Source organism: Colossoma macropomum, unplaced genomic scaffold, assembly GCF_904425465.1.
Source record: "Colossoma macropomum unplaced genomic scaffold, Colossoma_macropomum, whole genome shotgun sequence".
NCBI lineage: Eukaryota > Metazoa > Chordata > Actinopteri > Characiformes > Serrasalmidae > Colossoma > Colossoma macropomum.
In genome coordinates this window covers 29,246,498-29,268,276 of record NW_023494806.1, presented here as the reverse complement: position 1 = coordinate 29,268,276, position 21,779 = coordinate 29,246,498, and the positions used below count along the sequence as shown (strand labels likewise).

At 42.0% G+C, this 21,779-nt stretch overlaps 2 protein-coding genes across 4 annotated transcripts in view; both read left to right on the top strand.

Moving 5' to 3' along the window:
• ddr2l (discoidin domain receptor family, member 2, like) overlaps positions 1-4,342 on the top strand; it is a 35,499-nt gene extending 31,157 nt beyond the window's left edge. For all 3 annotated transcript variants that reach the window (XM_036598192.1, XM_036598191.1, XM_036598193.1), the window contains one exon: positions 118-4,342. In XM_036598192.1, coding sequence (XP_036454085.1) covers positions 118-255 — 138 coding nt within the window. In that variant the 3' untranslated portion in view covers positions 256-4,342. The remainder of the gene's footprint in view (positions 1-117) is intronic.
• A 3,681-nt stretch (positions 4,343-8,023) lies between these two features.
• Positions 8,024-16,128, top strand: pheta1 (PH domain containing endocytic trafficking adaptor 1). Its single transcript, XM_036599172.1, has 4 exons — positions 8,024-8,494; positions 11,295-11,391; positions 12,196-12,676; positions 14,283-16,128. The coding sequence occupies exons 3-4, from the start codon at positions 12,233-12,235 to the stop codon at positions 14,637-14,639; spliced, it is 801 nt and encodes a 266-aa protein (XP_036455065.1). The 5' UTR covers positions 8,024-8,494; positions 11,295-11,391; positions 12,196-12,232; the 3' UTR covers positions 14,640-16,128.
• Positions 16,129-21,779: the final 5,651 nt, after the last annotated feature.

Here is a 21,779-nt window from a genome sequence, read left to right as displayed (position 1 = left end):
TAAAGTTAAGAAAGTTTTCCTGTAAAGTTGCAAGATTTTTTTTAAGACAGCAATGAAAATGTGGGCCATTTAAAAGGCTAACAAATCACTATCCTCTCTCTGTCCTCTCTCTGTCAGATCTATCTCTCTCCTCCTCCGCTGTGTCCCTCCTCTCTGTTTGAGCTGATGATGCGGTGCTGGAGTCGTGACATCAGAGACCGGCCGTCCTTCAGCAGTCTGTACCAGGCCCTGCGACCTCACGCCCACCACCCATGACTCTCGCTCTAGCCAATCCCCTCAGAGCGTGAGTCTAGTCTAACCCATCAGCTCTGAGGACAAGCCTGGAGGTCATCTGATGTCTCTCCCTTTATCTGCGGAGGAGAGCGGACCTGGACGGCTGTAACCTTGCGTTGGTGACGGCGGAGAGGAACCAGGAGCCGATAACGTCTCTCCAGACGTTCATCTCCAGACGAGTCGTTCTCAGTTGCAGTACTAGAAGACCCCCTGCACTGCAGAGTTTAGTGTTTACCCTGCTCTAAAACACAACGTTAAACCAATCTTAGCTCGTGACAAATCAAGTTTACAACAGTTTCCAGCCTAACGTCAAATGTAGTCGATCAGACAAGACGTGCAGTGTCTGAAGTTTTTTAGTTTTAGCTGTCTCACACTCTGTCCCATCTTCTGCCCTCCTCTGACCCACCTGTCCCACCTCCTGTGCCATTCTGTCTTACCACCTGTCCCACCTCCTGTCCCACCTTCTGTCTCACTCTGTCCTACTCCAGCATCTTGAACTTAAACATCAAAAAAGCTGAAATTTTCCAACATAATTTTTTCGCACCAAAACTATGCACACCATGGATAAACGGGGATGCTGGGTAGGCGACTTCCATTTAGTATTGCGGGGCCACATGTGGTCTTTTAACGAGAATACACATCTGGGGCAGCTTGTTTAACCTTTGTGGCTGGATTAGGTCAGCTAAAAAGGGTTTCCCCCCCTCTCAAAATCTGCCTAGATTCCTTTTTAACGTCCGTCTGGAGTAAAATTAATAACACAAGCAAAACAAGTCGGCTAACGAGACACTATCATTAGCTAATGATAGATAAACCTTAAAATCAACAAAAAGGCTAAAAAAGCAAACTTCAGACATCAGACATCCTTCGGCTGATCTACATTTGGAGAAAGGAGCTTTTACCAAACTATGGCTTTAATCCTTTCGTGATTAGGATCCTGTGATTTTAGAGCCGGTAGGAAACTACAGTGTGCAGTGTGACGGGTTCTCCAGCGCTGTGACTGGGAATCCCTGGACTTCTAAGTGAGGATGTTTCTTTAATCCATGAACACTTGAGATACGTCTTTGTCGTCTGTTTGTTTTGTTCATTGTTACTTTATTGATTTAGTTATTTTCTTTTTTCCTTTACATGGATGGTCTTTCTTTGTGGTGTTTTTGTTTTTTGTTTTGTTTTTTTTCGGTCTCTGGAGAAATCTACGTGCTCCAGGCCTTAAAGAACCAACTGGAGGAGTGGTTTCTTCTCACAGTCCTGTGGTCCTGTATCGCTAAGCACTACTGTCTTAACTTCGTGTGTTAATTTTTTAGTTTTTTTGTGTTGTTTTTGTTCTTTATTTACTCCCCCACCCCACACTGGAGATATTAAGACTTTATTATTCTGACTATAATGTGGATAGTTTGATGTTAAGTGTTGTTTTTTTTGTTTTATCTTTTGTTTTCTGAATATGAATGTTCTACAGGTTCATTTGCGTGAGGTCAGGGTGGAGAGGCGAGCTCCGTCTGGCCTAAAAGCAGAACTACTGTCATAGTTTAAAGGAACACGTCAGCACTTTTTGGACTAATCTCTGTCTGCAGCCTTTGTGTTGTGCTTTCTGTTGCTGCAGATTGACACATTTCCTTATGCTGAGTCAAAATGAAAGTATAATAGAAGCCACAGCTCAGCAACTGAAGCAACTGTCCTTTGGCTTCTATGATAAGTTTAGACTTGGCTCTTTTTCAAGTTCAGGTAAATGTGTCGAAATCTTTGTCTGATAGAGATTAGGCTGAAAAGGCGCTGGAAAGTTCCTTTAAGAGAGTCGAGCTTTTCCCCAAGATAGAGAGGAGAGGCTTTACAGCCACAAACGGACTGACATGGAGGTGAGCGCACTGTATCTCTCATTTCCCCCCAGCGTTTAAATCAGGCCTTCTGTCCACTCTTGCAACACATTCATCACTGTTACACCTGCAGACTCAATAACCTTTCGCCATTTCTCCACCGAAGCTGTAGTAGAGGGACCCCCAATCCTGAAGATCTGAAGATCTTCTGCCTGAGGGTTACTCCACAAAGCATTTTCTATTTTACCAACTACTCGACGCAGTAGTTCGACCAGAAATCGGTTTTCCACCGTTTCCTCCGTTTTCCAGTCAGCCAACACAGGTTAGGAGTTTCCTTCATTAGTTTTAGTTCTGGAGCTAAGAGGCTAACACTGCTAACAAGTGATAGAGGCTTATGTTTTCTAACTGCATCACACTGTCCTCAAACCGTGTGGAGCTGTTCAGAAATCTCTAATAGACTTGATTATATTGTTTCAGACACACTGTTATATATAAAGATGGACAAAAGTACGTTAGCATAGCTGAAGATAGTGTATTAACATCTCAGCACAGTTTGAGGGCACTGTGTAGGCGTGCAGTAAGCATCATACTAACTAGTGGGGTACAAGCTTCCATTGCTTATTAGCTAGATTAGCCTCATAGCTCCAGTGTAATGCTTCCTAAATTAAATCCGTTCATGAACAAGTGGGAACTGGGAAGTTTTTCCAGGTGCGAGAGGCGTTTTTCCCAGTTCCATGACTTCTGAATTCCATGACTTCACTTCTACATGGAGCTCTGAAGTTGTGTGTCATTCTGTGGTCGCCTTCTTGCCCATATCAGAAACTCTGATGCTAACTTTTTAAGTTCAGTAGATCCCTAAAGGAACTCGGAATAACGTTGAAAGTCATGTAATGTGAAAGAGGCATTGTAACACCGTTTTACTAGCAATTAGTAGAAATGAGGACATACAGTAATCAGAATACACCTTGCAGTACGTTATATACGCACTGGTGAATGAATAATGTGTCGTGGTTAAAGATCGGTCTGCATTATTTTGACTAAAATAATTTGCTTTTTTGTCAGATTAGGTGAATTCCTTTATTCACCATAACACCCACAGAAATGTCGTCGGTTAGAAAGCTAGAATGCCAATATTGTGGTAACCATTAACAGATGATGTATAGTGCAGCCTTAGCCTTAGTAACGTTCTCAGTAGCCTCTGTATGAGAGGTTTTAAAGGAGTTAGCAAACAGGCTGACGTGGCTAACAGTAAGTGAATGCTAGTACCAGTTTCATTTGTTGTTAGCAGCGTTAGCTTTTATTGACTGAACTATTCCTTTACCATCTGGCTGCTGAGGGATTCAGCTCTTTGGGGGGATTTGAGGAGCGTCTCCATATAGCACTGGGATCCAGACTGAGAGCAGGGTGGGAAAACCGCGAGCTTTGGACTTCTGCTAATCCCACCCGCCGCAAATCAGTCTCCCAGAAGTCTTTGCTGAAGTGAGCCTGTGGTCTTTTCTGTTATCACTGAGTCAAAGAGCCTGTGTTCAATTTAAAACCATAGTTTGGCAAAAAAACGTAAGAATTCCACACTTTTCTCCTTCTCCACAAACGTAGTGCGTCAGCCAAGACGTGTTCGCTTCTTTAGTTTTAGCACTGGAGCTACGAGGCTAACTTAGCCATAACGAAAGCTTACGTTAGTGATTAGCATGGTGCTAACTGCATGCCTGGATCGTCACATTCTCACCTCAAACCATGCGGAGTTGTTCAGTATCTCTAATAGACTTGATTATGTGGTTTCTGACACTGTAGCACACACTGTTACCTGTAAACATGGACTAAAGTACATTAGCATAGCGAAACACAGTAGCAGCCGCCACCTCAAGGCCTGAATTTTGGCTGTACATGTCTTGGCTGACCTGCTACATTTGAAATAAGGTGGAAAAACTGTGGAATTTCGACTTTTTACCGCACTATTGCTTTACAGTAGCAGAACAGGAGGTGTGTGCATGCGAGTACGTATGTATGGATGTGTTTTTGTGGATGGTTCAGTTGTTAAGTGGAGTAAATGAATCTGTCATTACCTGTAATCTCTGTTATAAATATGTATTTCTTCCTTCCACATTGTGTATCGGGCTGTCGTGTACATAGCATAGGCAGAGTAGATGTGTGTAATATATTGGGGATGAAGGGTGACTTCTTCTTCTTCCACCATAGCGATTCTCTCAAAGCTTTTCGTTTTCTCCTTTATTTCCCATATTAAATACCAAATCTGACTGAAACGTGGTGTCCTGAGTGGTGATGAGTCCCTGAATTCCTCCATTTCTGAATCTGAATACCTGTGGAGTCTCCTCTAGAGCAGGTTTACTCAACCCCTGGGCTGCGAACCACCCTCTGGTGGTCCTCAGGGCAGTACTGATGAGGAGCAAGAGGTCCACGATGGGCCAGTGAAGGTACTTTGTGATATAGTCAGTGAAGGATATTGATGTAACAAGAAAGAAATATAAATTGTTCTCAAACATTATTAATACAAGCCACGTAACAATAATGGACAAAGATGTTTTATGTATTTTTACCTTCTTTGTGTCTCTAGAAACATGAAACACTGCCCCGAAGTATCAGTCGTCCACTTGCGAGTGAAAAGTGTATCTTAATTTGCGACCATTCTGCCTGATTTCAGGTGTAAAATAAGCCTAATCTATTGATATTTAATGTTCAGTGATATAAACCAATCAGGCATAACATTCTGACCACCTCCTTGTTTCTATACTCATTGTCCATTTTATCAGCTCCACTTACTATATAGGTGCACTTTGTAGTTCTACAGTTACAGACTGTAGTCCATCTGTTTCTCTGATACTTTGTTAGCCCCCCTTTACCTGTTCTTCAGTGGTCAGGACCCCCATGGACCCTCACAGAGCAGGTACTATTTGGGTGGTGGATCATTCTCAGCACTGCAGCAACACTGACGTGGTGGTGGTGTGTTAGTGTGTGTTGTGCTGGTACAAGTGGATCAGACACAGCAGTGCTGCTGGGGTTTTTAAACACTCTGTCCACTCACTGTCCACTCTATAAGACACTCCTATCTTGTCAGTCCACCTTGTAGATGTAAAGTCAGAGACGATAGCTCATCTGCAGTTTGTGTTGGTCATCCTCTAGTCCTTCATCAGTGGTCACAGGACGCTGTTGGCTGGATATTTTTGGTTGGTGGACTATTCTCAGTCCAGCAGTGACACTGAGGTGTTTAAAAACTCCAGCAGCACTGCTGTGTCTGATCCCCTCAGACCAGCACAACACACACTAACACACCACCACCACATCAGTGTTACTGCAGTGCTGAGAATGATCCACCACCCAAATAGTACCTGCTCTGTGAGGGTCCATGGGGGTCCTGACCACTGAAGAACAGGTAAAGGGGGGCTAACAAAGTATCAGAGAAACAGATGGACTACAGTCTGTAACTGTAGAACTACAAAGTGCACCTATATAGTAAGTGGAGCTGATAAAATGGACAATGAGCGTAGAAACAAGGAGGTGGTCATAATGTTATGCCTGATAGGTGAATGTATGGCATATGAAAATTTCCCAAAAATGACTTTTTAAAGCTTTTTTTGTTTTTCTTGTGGGCCTTCTTGTATTGTAGTGACAGATAGGTGATTCTTGAGGTGGAAAACGTGGAGAGCCCCTGCTCTGAACATCATATATTCATTCATTAGATGAAATATAAGTGTTCATGAGACTAATAATACTGATATAAGAGTAATAATTTGCGAGAATCAGTGGCGAGCTGTGACAGCTAGCACTAGGTCTTCAGTTAGAGCCAAAAAAGTAAAAACTGTCAAAAACTAGGAAAAAATTCCTCTACAATAATGCTAGTTTCTGCTAGCCCCCCTGTGGAATTCTAGTAATATGTTAGCACTAAGCTAATGGAGATTCACATGAAGGACAGTTCATGTGAATCGCCAATAAGAATGATATGCCCTAGTTTACAATTATGGTTTGAATAATTTCTGTTTGTATAAATGTATAATTTAAAGTGATTTGATCATGTCGAATTAATTGCAGTATATACTCCCAATCAAAAGTTTGGAATCACGGTCTTCAATAATATGAAACCAATTTTTGCAGATACAGACATAAAATAATTCTAATATGATACTACAACTAATCTGACTGTAAATATGATATGGTGTAATACTGGTACAACTGAGGTTTAACACTGTCGAAATGTTAGATGTGTCCAGAAATATAAACAGAGCTATAAATGAACCTAAAATAAAGTACAAAGCTGTATAACATCATGGCTGAATGAAGCGAATACACTAGAATGCCCCATATTCCAAAATGAATTAATAAATCTTAAGAAAGAAGCAAGAAACTACTGGAAATGGATGATTACAGTATATCAGTCGACACATCACATTACACTGAATAAAACTAGCATAAAAAATGCTACATAATTCATAAATAATGTTAAGTGGTTCCAAATGTTTGAACAGGAGTGTATTAACCCAGAGCAGAAACTGGTTTCCAGAAACCAAAAGATAACCAGAAGATGATTTCTGCCACAGTGAAATAGATTCCAATATGTGAATTTATATTGAATCAATTACATCAATCTGGTCTCGTCATCTTATTGTTAGATAAGCTGAGAGAATCAGTTCTGTCATATTGGTGAAGCCGTAACCTCCAAATCACCTCCGACATTAAAGAACAGCCAACAGTGCGGTTCCTGAAGAAAATGCAGTGACTGCACAGCTTAAGCAATTTGAGAATGGTTGCTAGGATGTTGCTAGGCAGTTGCTATGGTATGCCAGGTGGTTGCTAGGTGGTTGCTGGTGGTTGCTGTGATATCCCATGTGGTTGTTGGAGGGTTGCTAGGTGGTTGCTGGTGGTTGCTATGATATCCCAGGGGGTTGCTAGGTGGTTGCTGGTGGTTGCTATGATATCCCAGGGGGTTGGTAGGTGGTTGCTGGTGGTTGCTATGATGTCCCAGGTGGTTGTTAGAGGGTTGCTAGGTGGTTGCTGGTGGTCGCTATGATATCCCAGGGGGTTGGTATGTGGTTGCTGGTGGTTGCTATGATATCCCAGGGGGTTGGTAGGTGGTTGCTGGTGGTTGCTGTGATATCCCAGGGGGTTGCTAGGTGGTTGCTGGTGGTTGCTGTGATATCCCAGGGGGTTGGTAGGTGGTTGCTGGTTGTTGCTATTATATCCCAGGTGGTTGTTAGAGGCTTGCTAGGTGGTTGCTGGTGGTTGCTGTGATATGCCAGGGGGTTGCTAGGTGGTTGCTGGTGGTTGCTATGACATCCCAGGTGGTTGTTAGGGGGTTGGTAGGTGGTTGCTGGTGGTTGCTATGATATCCCAGGGAGTTGCTAGGTGGTTGCTGGTGATTGCTATGATATCTCACATGGTTAATAGGGTTCATTTTAATTGGGTGCACAAACTTTTGCCCTCATTCATTCCTATGGGGAAAAAATTGTCATTTAACAAAGAGTGTACAAAACTGTATGTTGGATGAAAAAGCTGCGTACAGGTGCGCCATTCCTGATCAGATCGAACATTCCAGAGTTGGAATGGTGTTGATATCTTGAAAACAGCAGGACGAGTTAGTGGACAAAAATCTGGCAGAAAAAGTGTTGCTAGGGGTTGTTAGGCAGTTGCTATGGTATGCTGGGTGGTTGCTAGGTGTTTGCTGGTGGTTGCTATCCCAGGGGGCTGCTAGGTGGTTGCTGGTTGTTGCTATTATATCCCAGGGGGTTGTTGGAGGGTTGCTAGGTGGTTGCTGGTGGTTGCTATGATATCCCAGGGGGTTGGTAGGTGGTTGCTGGTGGTTGCTATGATATCCAAAGGGGTTGCTAGGTAGTTGCTGGTGGTTGCTATGATATCCCAGGGGGTTGGTAGAGGGTTGCTAAGTGGTTGCTGGTGGTTGCTGTGATATCCCAGGGGGTTGGTAGAGGGTTGCTAAGTGGTTGCTGGTGGTTGCTGTGATATCCCAGGGGGTTGCTAGGTGGTTGCTGGTGGTCGCTATGATATCACATGTGGTTGGTAGAGGGTTGCTAGGTGGTTGCTGGTGGTTGCTATGATATCCCAGGGGGTTGCCAGGTGGTTGCTGGTGGTCGCTATGATATCCCAGGGGTTGCAGAAACCGCGGGACGAGTTAGTGGACAAAAATCTGGCAGAAAAAGGAGAAAAAGAAGAAGAATATAAATGGAATAACAGCAGTGTTTTAATACATTTATTACAACGCCGGATCGGTGACCTCAGAGTCGATCGGGTCAAACTGGTAAAAAAGCAGAAGAATTATCACAACACACCAGAATTAATGCTCTCCGATGATGACGTCTGCGTCACGTGACGAGCCGAGCGGAAACGAAGCAAAGCAAAATCTTCACAAAAGCAGCGAAAGGAGGCGGACTGGGGACCCAGCGCTGACGGTAAGACACAAAAACACACAAATACACACAAATACACACAAAAACACACAGATAACCCTGAAACGGTCTCACTCAGCTGCAGCTGGGCCCATTTAAACACCATAGACCCCGTGTTTGCTCTCATATGACTGCTTTAATAGTTTTACCCTCACTCTGTTTATCGTGTTCGGTACGTTAGTCCAGTCCAGCTCTCAGTCTTCACCGTTTTCCTGACCGTTTTACCGAAGCTGTCCGAGCTGATGAGACCCGGGTTGTAAACCGGAGCTGCTGTTTTTGAGGACATTATCACTGCGCTTCATCTACGAGGCTGAAGCTTCTTTATTCGAACTCTCCGGTCCACCTTAAATGGTGCCGCAGTGCTGCTCTGGCACCTCCGGCGATAGAGTGCAACAGCTGCACTGTTTAAGGTGGACCGGAGAGTTCGGATAAGACGCTGCGGGCTAAATAGGGGGCTAAATTCAGCCCCGCCGTTGTTCTGTTTATTCTCCGTCTGTAGTCCGTCTGTGAGGAAAGTAAACTCCAGACAGATCTAGATTAGGTGATGCTGGGTCAAACTTTGTGTCTGCGGGCGGTTTGATGACTGTTAACCCGGCTAAGTCGGTCTCAAAACACTGTCGATGCTGTGTTTACTGTGTTCAGCTGGTGTAAAATCCCAGAACTGGGCAGTAACGCTCCAGTCTGCTCACCCCAGTTTTGTTATGTGTCATTTCAGCCAGCAGTTTATCGCGAATATAGGCTAGTAATCTTTATTACAGCTTATGGGTCACAGATAAAGGCCTGCTAGTGGTATAATATGATAAACTATATGATAAACAGCATCAAGTGTATGATAAATTACAGTTTATGTATTTACTAATGGTCTAAATGTGATAAACTATTTGATAAACAGCATTAACTGTATAATAAACTGCAGTTTATATTTTTACTAATGGTATAATATTATAAACTATATGATAAACAGTGAAAAACTACATAACAGCATCAAATGTATGATAAACCACAGTTTATGTGTTTACTAAAGGTACAAATGTGATAAACTATATGACAAACAGCATTAAAGAAATGATAAACTACAATTTTTGTGTCTACTAATGGTATAATATGATAAACTATATGATAAACAGTGTTAAATATACGATAAACTACAGTTTGTGTCTATTAATGGCATAATGTGATAAACAATACTAGATATGTGATAAACTATAGTTTTTGTGTTTACTAATGGTATAAATCTTGTAAACTATATGATAAACAGCATTAAATGTATGATAAACTGCAGATTATGTATTTACTAATGGTCTAAATGTGATAAACTATATGATAAACAATATTAGATATGATAAACTATAGTTTTTGTGTTTACTAATGCTATAAATGTTGTAAACTATATGATAAACAGCATTAAATGTATGATAAACTACAGTTTATGTGTCTATTAATGGTATAACATGATAAACTATATGAAAAACAGTATTTCATATCCATATAAGTGTTAATAAGCTGTGTCAGAGTCTGTCAAATGGCCATGAACATATAAGCTTACAAACATGTGTCTATTAGGGATGCACGATCGTATCGGTATCGGACGATAATTGCTTAAAAAATATCGCCGATATTTGCTGATGTGTTTATGGAAATCCAGAAGAGCAGGATGTTCAGGCGGCGCTGGGTTACTGCACTGAAATTCTGACTCTGATGAATGTTTGTGTTTCTCCATCAGCAGATATGTATGTAAATTGGACATCAGCGTCGGCCTAAACTTCCCATCCCTATTTTTTATTGTTTGTTTTGTAACATAAAAACAGGAACCTTCGGCACCTTTCAGTTAGCACTGCCTGCACTGTCGCTGCACCAGAGGAACTGATACAGGACTGACATCTTTTACACAATTATAATATGATTATATAAAAACTGTTTAGCTCTGTTATTAAAGCCAGGCTGCCTTCCTCATCGGTGTGCTGTTGGTGTAAAAAGTTTGTGCACCCCTGATCCAGGCTGTGTGATGCTCTGGGAAAACTACTTCTATGGAAAAGATTCATCTTCAGCTGTTATGGCCGTTTTTTTGCCACTGAGTTTGACCAGCGTGGTGTTTACTCATGCAATGAGGAAGCTGCGGAGTGGACTCACGGCTGTAGTAGACGGTCTGTGAACTGACCATGGGCATCATTTCTAACAGTCCATGTAGTTTTGACCTTCAGACCACATACAGTGCTGTGTGAAAGTCTGTTTATTTGTACAGAAACACATGAGAGTAAATAGGAATAAATAGAGAGCAGCGAGAAGTGTCGTTGATCTGTGCTTGAACCTGGAATTTTAGAATTTAGATTATAATTGATCATTATAAGTTTCTGGGAAGTATCTGTTCTGCATATTTTGGAAAAAATAAATGAATATCATTGTTTTTGAGTGTGAAAATCGATATGTGCAGTCGTATTGGCGATTGAAGCTCTTCTCCAGGATTTCTCCAGGTAAAGAGTCCATCATCGGTCTGATGTTGTGCTAAAATTGTTTTTCTCTTAAGCATCATTTGGTTCAACATTTCATGAATTTACCTGAAGAACCTTGTTAAAGTTGAAGTGTCCAAACACTTTCCGGGGCCGCTGTATTGAATCAGATTGTTGTGAGGTCAGAGATTTCACCCCTAATGTACAATCACTCTGGATGTTTTTGTGTATAATAAGTAAATAATGCTCCTGGTGCACCTGAACCTCACATAGAAATGAAAGGATCTTCACTCATCTGATGCGTATAGAGAGGAAATCAGTGCATCTCATTCATCTGTTGTGTGTTTGTGTTTCAGTGATCTCCACAGAGGTGTGTGTGATGGCGAGGTTTAGTGTAAGCAGGTGATGTGAAGAGGGAACGCTGCACGAGTGTGCAGGACTCACCACCAGACCGTAAGAAAACTTCTTAATCACCCAGAAACACACATTTACCACAAAAAAAATTTGCTGAAACTATTGAATATTTTCTTTTTTTAATATTTTATCCACTGTTATCTTGAAATGGAGGGATACATGCAGGGTGTTGTGAGGCAAAATAGTCAAAGAAAATTCATTATTTCAGGTTTTCCACGATTTTCCCATCATCAACATTCCATATAAGCTCAGAAGACTCGTGTAGGTTCACTGGTGGTTTTGGACAGTAAATAAAATGTCTATATTTGTGTTGTAGTCATGGCGACCCCTGGTTCCTATCACCACCACTGTAAAGACATCTGAGTCTCTCAAACACTGAATTATGCAGAAAATATGAAAAATCAGTGAAATTCCCTTTATGTTGACATTGTTCTTTAGGACGACAACTGAATTCCTTCTGAAACTGAATCTCTGTGAAGAAAACCATCTGTTTGTGCTCCTGCAGTTACTGATAAACTGGTCTACTTTTGTTGTAGATCTGATATTATTTACTCTGAAAGAAATAATTCAGTAAGAATAATCTAATGTAACAGTTTCCTCTCTTTACTCCAGATATACTCAGTCATCCAAGACATGTTTGGAGCTTCTTTCTTTCTTTAGGATTGGAACCACAAAGCTAATGTAGCTAATAAGTAATGAAAGCTTATGTACACCAATTAGCATTAAGAAAAATCTGGGTAAATTAGATTTAATCTCACTTTAATTAGTTTGTTTAACTCACACAAGAGGTTAAATAAGTGTATAAGTGGCTAATTTATAAGTGATTGTTTCTCCCTTTGACAGCCTCCCCATCTCCTCGTCCTCCGCCGCTCTCCGAGTCATGAAGCTGAACGAGCGCAGCGTGGCGCACTACGCCACCTGTAACTCTCCGCCGGATAAGACGGGTTTCCTGTGGAAGAAGGGCGAGCGGAACCCGACGTATCACCGCCGCTGGTGCGTGCTGAAGGGGAACATGCTGTTCTACTTCGAGGAGCGCGACAGCCGCGAGCCGGTGGGCGTGATCGTCCTGGAGGGCTGCACCGTGGAGCTCTGCGACTCCGAATCCGAGGAGTTCGCCTTCGCCATCCGCTTCGACTGCGCGCGAGCGCGCGTCTACAAGCTGGCCGCCGAGAGCCAGGTCGCCATGGAGTCGTGGGTGAAGGCGCTGTCCCGCGCCACCTTCGACTACATGAGGCTGCTGGTGCGTGAGCTGGAGAGGCAGCTGGAGGAGGCCCAGCAGGGGGCGTTGTCACAGCAGGCCAAGAACAAGCCCAAGAAGTCGCAGGTTAGCCTTTTTTTTAAATGTTTACATGAATGCAATTCAAATTGAGCATGGCAGAAAATGTCTATATAACATCTATGTTGTATATCTATATACGTATCTATTAAATATCTAGATCGATTCTATATAATATGTGAAAAGTGAACAAAATGCTCCTGCGAAATAGCAGAGGTACCTTTAAAAAAGGCAGGATATATGCGTATAGAGTTGTATGCAAAGGTTTTAACTCCCCAGATAAGTAGGTGGTATTCAGCATGTTTTATTGCACACTTCTTCATTATTTGGTTAAACATAGTGTAAATAATAAAACATACAGTATAAAATGTGTCGTAACTTTTTGCGCAGGCCACATTTATGTTTTTCCATTTAAATTCAGCAAAAAAATCGTAATTTTACATTAAAATGTGATGTTTTCTGTAGAGAAGATATTAATCTTATTAATTTTATTCTCCCTCATCAACAAAACATGTAATTTGATGCAAACGTTTGCACACTACTGTAAAAGATGATGATCGTTATAAGTTATGGTCATTATAAAGCTGTGTTCAGCAGATTCTCCACAAGAGGGAGCTGTTAGCAGTTAAGTCACTCTTGTGAGCATCACTGAAATAGAGGAAACCCACACCAGCAGGATCTCACTAAAGCACATGTTTGTAGTAACATTTTTAATATATGGTTGCCGTTACCAGCTTGTCTATCAAGTAAATTGAAGTATTTGTGGCTACAAATTTGAAGTATATGATTTAAATGTGTATAAGAAGCAAAATGTTTTGGTAAAATAGGTCTTGCCTGAATAGCTCGGCAGACGGCTAACAGGCTCTTGGAATAATTTTCGTGGCCAGTAGCCCAAGAGAGCACAGTTGGCCTCGCTCTCTGGGTGGGTAGGATGGACCCCCCTTTTTCCCCCATCACTCGAACGCGATGCTAGCCAGCGCAGGCGTCTGTTTGCAGACTTAGCAGACCTGGCGGTTGGCGCTTTCCTCCGAGCGCGTTCGGCTGTCTAATGACGTTGCATTAGCGGCAGTTCAAAAAGATGCGGTGGCTGGTTTCACAGGTCTCGGAGGAAGCCTGTGTTAGCCTCGCCCTCCTAGCGCTGGTGGTTTCGTGTGATTGGGGGAGTCTTAACTAGTGGGTGGAATTGGAGACGACTAAATTGGGGAGAAAACTGGGGGAAAAAAAAATTTAAATTTATGGTACAAATTGTAAGGCCAAGCAAAAGTTAGCGTTATCATTGCACCGGCGCTCATTTAAGCAAATGCCATTTATGACGAGAAGTGTTCCGTATTAAATGCTGCTGATTTTTGTGACTGTAACAGGTTTTGGTCAAAATTTGGTTTTAAAAATGTCTTAAAAGTATTACATTGAATTCACAGATACCCTGACAATTTTAAGTGCATAATTCTCCCCTGGTCTGTCTTGCAATAAGAAAAAAATGTAAGGGTGTATTTTAGAATCTACAAGTTAAACTATATAAGGTTTGGGGGTTTGGAGACCTCTGTGGTGGAAATGTGTAGTTGCATGTGATTTGTTGTTATGCCTTAAGAAGACATTGATTACTTGATTAGTTGTCGTAATAATCGTTAGATGACTTGATCACTCTTTCCTGCAGGTGCAGGGAGGAACTGGAGGACGCTCCAAACCCACCAGCCTGCAGGGACCCCTGACGCAACCCACAGGGTCTCCTGAAGAGGGACTGCTGTCGCTCATTCCCGGGAAGGAAAATGGAGTGTCCTGGAATAAACCGGCTGGTCTGTCTAACGGAGTGGGTGAGGGGTCCGGAGTTGTCTGGGAGGCGGAAAGCCGAGGGGATTCGGTCAGACCCCCACCCATCCCCCCACGCAGGAAAACCCCCGGGGGGTCTCTGGAAGACCCCGTATCCCCCGGGACAGGCTGCTTCTCCAAACTGCACGACTGGTACGGAAAAGAAGTGGCTGAGCTCAGAGTGGAGTGGCTGCAGAGTCAGTGAGACGGACGGACTGAGCACAGAATGAGGAGAGAGAGAGAGTAAGGAGGACGAAGACAGTGTTATTAGAGCGCTTCTAGAAGGACGTTTGGTGTCCATCAAGTTGATTACGCGCTATTTATATTCATTAGCATCTTTGATAAGATGCTTAAAGGGGAATTTCACTGAAGTCTTAAAATTCCTGCACAATTAACTGTTTAAGATGTAAACAGAGTCGTTTAGAGTGGTTTGGTTTGAAATGCTCCGTTCTAGAGAATCTTACAAACACAGTTCTTTACAGTGGTGGTGACAGGAACCAGACATCCCGAAGCCGCTAAGAGCTCCGCCACAGAAAGTTATTACATGAAACGATTATAAAGACACTGTTGTTTTATAACAGCCTAAAATGTATTTTTAGAATCTGTTCATATCAGAGAAATCTTAATATTTCAGGTTTTCCACTATTTTTCCATCATCAACATTCCATATAAGCTCAGAAGACTCGTGTAGGTTCACTGGTGGTTTTGGATAGTAAAGAAATTGTCTATATTTGTGTTGTAGTCATGGCGACCCCTGGTTCCTCTCACCACCACTGTACCATCTGAACCATTTCACACCAAACCACTCTGAATGACAAACATACAGCAATAAAAAACAATGAAATTCCCCTTCCTAGCCTTTTTTCCTCCTCTCTCTTGCTCAACATCACTGTGACTGACTGAAGCCCCCCCAGACCATCTCTTCTTGGCTCACACATGGTAGTATCAGAGGATGTTCCTTCAAAACTGTAGAACTTGCCATGTGTATTGCTCTCAATGGGAAGAGGTGCATTTCGAACGGATGCCCAGATGTAGATGTGAAGACAGCCTCAGACTCTTTACTGGACTACGTTACACTGAGGTGCTCCACCTTCTTGCCTTTTTCTTATCGTACTTTGGTACACTTGGAAGATCTCTCTCAGAAAGAGAGAGAACTGGTGATGTTATTTTATCCACAGGAGCTAAAGACTGAGGTTCACCAGTATAACCATTTTTATTCTTATATGCAAACATATACACAGTGTTGCTGGTTTATTAGGTACCTAATAAACTGGCAACTCCGCAGAGGTGTGAAAACGAGTCACAAATTTGTTGACTTTGACAAAAGCTAAAAAGACTTGACTCGGACTTTGACTTGGACTCGAAACGACTCGAGACCTGAAGCAGAAGAAACATGTAGGGGGGTCTGTCTGTAGACGCGTACTGTTCGTGTGAAAGGACTCATTTCACACGAACATTTTACATCTCATGTAAATCTAAAGGACAGCAACCTTGTCAGATGTCGGTTACTATGGTTACACTGCTTATTTTATTTCACAAAATAAGTGAAGCATGAGAAGTGAAGTTCACCTCCATAAGCTAGAAACAACCCATTCAGCCTACAGCAGTTTAGCCCCGCCCAATCAGCCTACAGCAGTTTAGCTCCACCCATTCAGCCTACAGCAGTTTAGCTCCACCCATTCAGTCTACAGCAGTTTAGCTCCACCCATTCAGCCTACAGCAGTTTAGCCCCACCCATTCAGCCTGCAGCAGTTTAGCCCCACCCATTCAGCCTGCAGCAGTTTAGCTCCACCCATTCAGCCTACAGCAGTTTAGTCCCACCCACTCAGCCTACAGAAGTTTAGTCCCACCCATTCAGCCTACAACAGTTTAGTCCCACCCATTCAGTCTACAGCAGTTTAGTCCCACCCATTCAGCCTACAGCAGTTTAGTCCCACCCATTCAGCCTGCAGCAGTTTAGCCACGCCCATTCAGCCTACAGCAGTTTAGCTCCGCCCATTCAGCCTGCAGCAGTTTAGCCCCGCCCATTCAGCCTACAGCAGTGAACTTTGTTCAACGCCACCATTTTGGTTTCTGTTCTTTGTCGTCTAAAATCAATTCAAACTAGCGGTAGTTTCGTTTGCTAACATGGTTTTATTGCTGAGTTAGTTTTTATTTTAATCCTGTCAGTATTTTTTTAAAGCTAAAAAAAACTTTTTAAAGTTTTACACTACTAACACGCTGTCATGAAAAGGTAACATTAGCGTTACCATCGTTTTCGGTGTTCAGTGTTGAAATAGCATTAAACTTCCTTAAGAATGCGTAATCACTTGTACTGACTCTGGACTTAACATGGGACTCAACTCTTTGAAAATTGGGACTCGACTCTTTGAAAATTGGGACTCGACTCTTCGAAAATTGGGACTCGACTCTTTAAAAATTGGGACTCGACTCTTCGATAATTGGGACCGGAGTGTCGAGACCTGAGACTTACCTGTGACTTGTTCCCACCTCAGCAGCTCTGTGTATGTTGAGACATACAGTGATGCGTTTCATACCTTGTTTTTCCTACACCTCTTTTTATACATGCAATACCGAGTTATTCTCTCTAAAACTTTTGCACATACCTTTTTTTAGCCTTTTCTGTTTGAAGTGCCATTTATTATTTAGTGCCTTTGATTTTGTATCTGATTTCTTTCATTAGCCGTCGCTGTCATCCAGTTGGATTCTCTTTGGCAGCCGCAATGTTGGCTTTGGTACAGAAGCAGAACCAGCTAATGTGACGTACCTTCTGTTTACGACTGTCGTCCTGATCACCAAAGCTGGTCTTTGGCCAAATTCTCTGGGACGTAACAGCCTGCACAGCTGGTCTTCAGTGTAGGTTCATGAACAGTGTTAAAAATCCCAGAACCAGATCAGAACATCTGCATGTCTTAGTGCACGTGTAGGAGAGAGCAGGACACATCTAACAGATTTCAGTCTTTACTAAATCATTTCAAAAGTATTTGAGCAAAAGTGATAATAGTGTTATATAAGCAATGAAAACATCACCTTTATTACCAGCACATGCTTATGAACAATTCAGCCAAATGTGGACTGAGTGCAAACGCCACAGTTTACCACATTACAACAGACTGAGGGCCTAGTTGACACCTGCTTAAAAGGATATTAATTTGATGCAAACATAATTATTTAAACATAAAATTCTGTTTCATTTGAACCACATGAGATTTCTACTTTAAATACAATAAAATACTCACTGTTAAACTAACCCCCCCGTGTGGAGGCTGTACTTTAGCCTGACAAGCTCTCACTGTTAAACTAACCCCCCCGTGTGGAGGCTGTACTTTAGCCTGACAAGCTCTCACTGTTAAACTAACCCCCCCGTGTGGGGGCTGTACTTTAGCCTGACAAGCTCTCACTGTTAAACTAACCCCCCTGTGTGGGGGCTGTACTTTAGCCTGACTAGCTCTCACTGTTAAACTAACCCCCCTGTGTGGGGGCTGTACTTTAGCCTGACTAGCTCTCACTGTTAAACTAAGTAAAAGTTATTTTTATGGTACAAAAACAGTCTTACCTGTCGATCTGGAGAAACATCAGTCTGATTGCTGTCCAGATTAGCAGATGATGTTGCTATGGGAACACAAGAAGATGACCAAAAACACATTCTATGTCTAACTACACATAGTATCCATGCTAGGTTTTACCCCATACTAGTTTGTGCCTCACTCTCTCCTAATCCACAGTGGATAAATGTTGGTCAGGCGAATCGAATAACCGAATAATCGAATAATGGGCTGTGTTAGTGTGACGGATGTTAGAGGCCTTTAATTTTAACATACTGTGAGAAAACTCGTTTCCACTTCTCCACTCTCCACTTTTTAAACTGCCAAAATATTTCTAGCAGAAATGTATCAGACAGTGGCTCCACATACCAACCAGCCTATAATCTACAGCACAATACATAACCGGCTTGTAACATGCAGCATTTTTCATTTAGTTTTTATATACTTTACTCAGCAGCTCTCCGGCCCTCGTCAGCCACCGAGCGGCTCTGTGCTCTGCTAGGATTTTAGCATTGTTACCAAGTTCAACTGTGGGCAGGTGGGAAGTTAAAGTAAAGGATCTGAAGGAATCGTTGGAATAGATGAAAAATCTGCCCGGTTTCCAAATGTAGTCGATCAAGCGAGACGTGTTTGGTGTCTGAAGTTTGCTTCTTTAGTTTTAGCACTGGAGCTATGAGGCTAATGTAGCTAACAAGCCTAGTAATGGAACTTTCTGCAGTTTATTTATATTGAAGGTTTATGCCCCACCAATTAGCATGATGCTAACTGCCTAAATCATCACACACTCACTTAGTTGTTAACCCAAGCTGTTAGAAGAAAACTGAATTTGCCTCGCTTTTTTAAAAAATTATTTTAGCCCACAGCAGTTTAGCTCCACCAATCAGCCTACAGCAGTTTAGCTCCACCACTCAGCCTACAGCAGTTTAGCCCCGCCCACTCAGCCTACAGCTGCCTACGCCTAAAAAAGTCAACTTCAGACACCAGACCTTTAGTAACTGATCGACTGCATTTGAAGAGGAGAAATTTTTCACTGAACTATCACTTTAACAGTGATGTAGTAAGACCAGTACAGAAGGTGGGGAGGGAACCATGCTGGTCATATCCGGTACGTTTTAGGTCATATGGTTTATTTGAAATGGTTTACTGTCTTCAGGCAAGGGCTGCATGATATATTGAACTGTTAGTGCTGATATCTCAGAAGGCTGCTGTATGCAAATGATCAACCAAGCACAGGTTTTTAATGTGTGCTGTCAGCAAAGTAATGCAGACCAGTCTTTAACCACATCACATCATAGGATATGTGTTTATTATGTTTCGAGTCGCAGTGTGTAGCAGTATAATCACAGTGTGACATTTTGCCTGTATCGTGCAGCCCTGGTTCTCTGTTACTGATGAACACTACAAATAAAACCCACTCAGTATGAGATCTGATGAGTCTGAGGTACAAACATTTATCTCTTTTGGAAAATGTACAAATTACAAAGAATGTGATCTGTTCAAAACAATCAAATAAATGCTGATTGTTCAAGAGCTTTTGTTTCCACTCTGTCCTAAGTTAAGATTAGTACTTAATCTAGTGTTACTCAAAATGTTACTGTTGAATTACTTACCGATTAAAGCATCTGTAATTAAACGTCACATCGGGAAGATCTATTTCCGAGGAGGGGCACTATCCTACTTCTGACACCAGTGTAGCATCAGCGAAGAAGGCAGCGCAGGAAACATTTTGCTTTAACAACGAATGCTCTTTCATTGAAAAGGGTGCAAGGGAGAACCGCCGCTCTGTGCTAACAAAGTGGCTGGGATAGCAGGTCACTTTGAGCCATACAGTTCTACTCCATGGCAGACCAACCCAACACCAACTGTGCCACGGCTCAACACAGAATATAACAACCAACACTGTTAAGATAACAACAACTGTAATAAATGTTTGTCCTATCGAGACCCTCTTTGCTCATACGGCAGCTCGGCCAGTGGTGGGACGCCACAATACAGTTGAAGGCCTAATATCAGGTTCTTTCAATCTCAAACTTGTGTCGTATTCTGTAGCCGACATCATGCCCATGTTAGGAACTCCTGGTCTAGGTTGTTTTTCTCTCTGAGGAAAAAATATGAGATTTCCGAAAATTGCCACTACTGTGTCCCGCGGTAAAAATATTCCAAAGCCAGTACGTTTTGTCTTTTGTACATTTTTCACCAAAATGTCACTGTATTGCCTGAATTACGAAGCTGTTCAGCCATCAAAATACAAATAATGCTACATCCATGCTAAGTGAGCTAGCACTCTTGCACACTGAAATGACTCTGCATGAATGCAAGTCTACTATTTAACACTATACCAACACCAGCAACTCAAACAGCAGCCTAAAAACTTTCAAATGTCTCCAAAGTACCACACTGGACAGAGCCTGCGGGTTTGTTTGGGCTATTTTGGTGAGATCAGTCTTATGATGATGTCTCAGTGCGCTGCAATGTTAGCTAGCATGTAGTAAGAGTCGCATTACAACTCCTAAACGACTTTGTACCCTGAACATGGAACTTTAAAAGCAGTGTAAACAGCTATATGTGGCGTATATCTTTATAAAAACAATTGCCTAGATTTTAAAATCTGAACCGAAAGGCGGCACCGGCCTGACTTTTAGCCCCGCAGTGAGGTTCCGGCCCATTTTCACCACCGATTATTAGTAATGTTGTTGTTGTTATTGTTAGTAGTAATAATATTAATGTTATTAGCAGTAATAGTAATAATCTGTTGGTAAAAAAAATAACAAAAGGTACACAGCGCTCAACCAGTCGCTGCTTAGCAACCGTTGCCAAGCACCTCGTCCTCCTTCAAACTAAGGTTGCCAAGCAACATAGCTGCAAACTGGGTAGTCTGTATGGTGCGCTGCTATAAGCTTCAGTTTTATCTCGGCTCAGCGATATTTCCCCATTTCTACAACATTAATACTCAGATTTTATTGAAAGTAAACAATAAAACGCTGTTAATTCCAGCGAGTAAGTATACAGTTATGAAACAGGCGGGCTGCAGTTCCTCTGTTCTCCGCCAGGTGGCAGCGCTGCACCACTTTAAAAATCAGTTGTCGGCTTTTAAAACTTTTACAGTCTAAAGTCAATAAAAACCATCCTTTTCTCTCACTGCACACTGTTCACATCTACAATGATTAAATATTTGAATTACAGCGGAGTGTGTGAATATAAACCGAGCTGAATGTATGATTTTCATAACTTTTGCGATGTTAGTTACAGCAGCGCAGTCCTCACAGCACACAAACACATACTTAGCGCTTCATTCATGGGAGTTTATTAGTCATGAGTTCATTTATTTACACATTAAATGGAGAAATTAAACTGAAACCACGTTTATTTTCCGGGAACTAACATTATTGGACAAAAAATAAAAAACCTAAAATTTAGTATTTCACTCCAAGACATGTGAAGCCAGAGCTGTTCAGCGTTCTGGGAACAAATTTACAAGAATAAAAGTCGTGACGTACCTAAGGAATAAAGTAAATTAACCGAAACAAATGAATGGAATTTAACTTAATCCAATAGAGAGACCAGATAGAGCCGCTTTGTTCGCCGCCTCCTCCGCACCCTCTAACCTCTGCTTGAAGGGTTAAATTTCATAGAAATGCACAAGTGATTTAAAGCCATTTTAAATAAATGTAGAAATAATTAAAAATGAGTACTTTTTAAAGATGCTGACACAGCTGAAACTGTAATTTTACATAAATGGAGAAATAGTTAAGGTCATGTAAGTACAACGTTAGATAAATGCACATGCAAATGTACTTCAA

What these genes read in the sequence shown, in the direction of transcription:
- pheta1 (XM_036599172.1), top strand. Translation starts at nt 12,233, where the DNA reads ATGAAGCTGAACGAGCGCAGCGTGGCGCACTACGCCACCTGTAACTCT. An exon ending in ACAAGCCCAAGAAGTCGCAG is followed by an intron (nt 12,677 to 14,282) that starts GTTAGCCTTTTT and finishes TCTTTCCTGCAG; the next exon opens with GTGCAGGGAGGAACTGGAGG.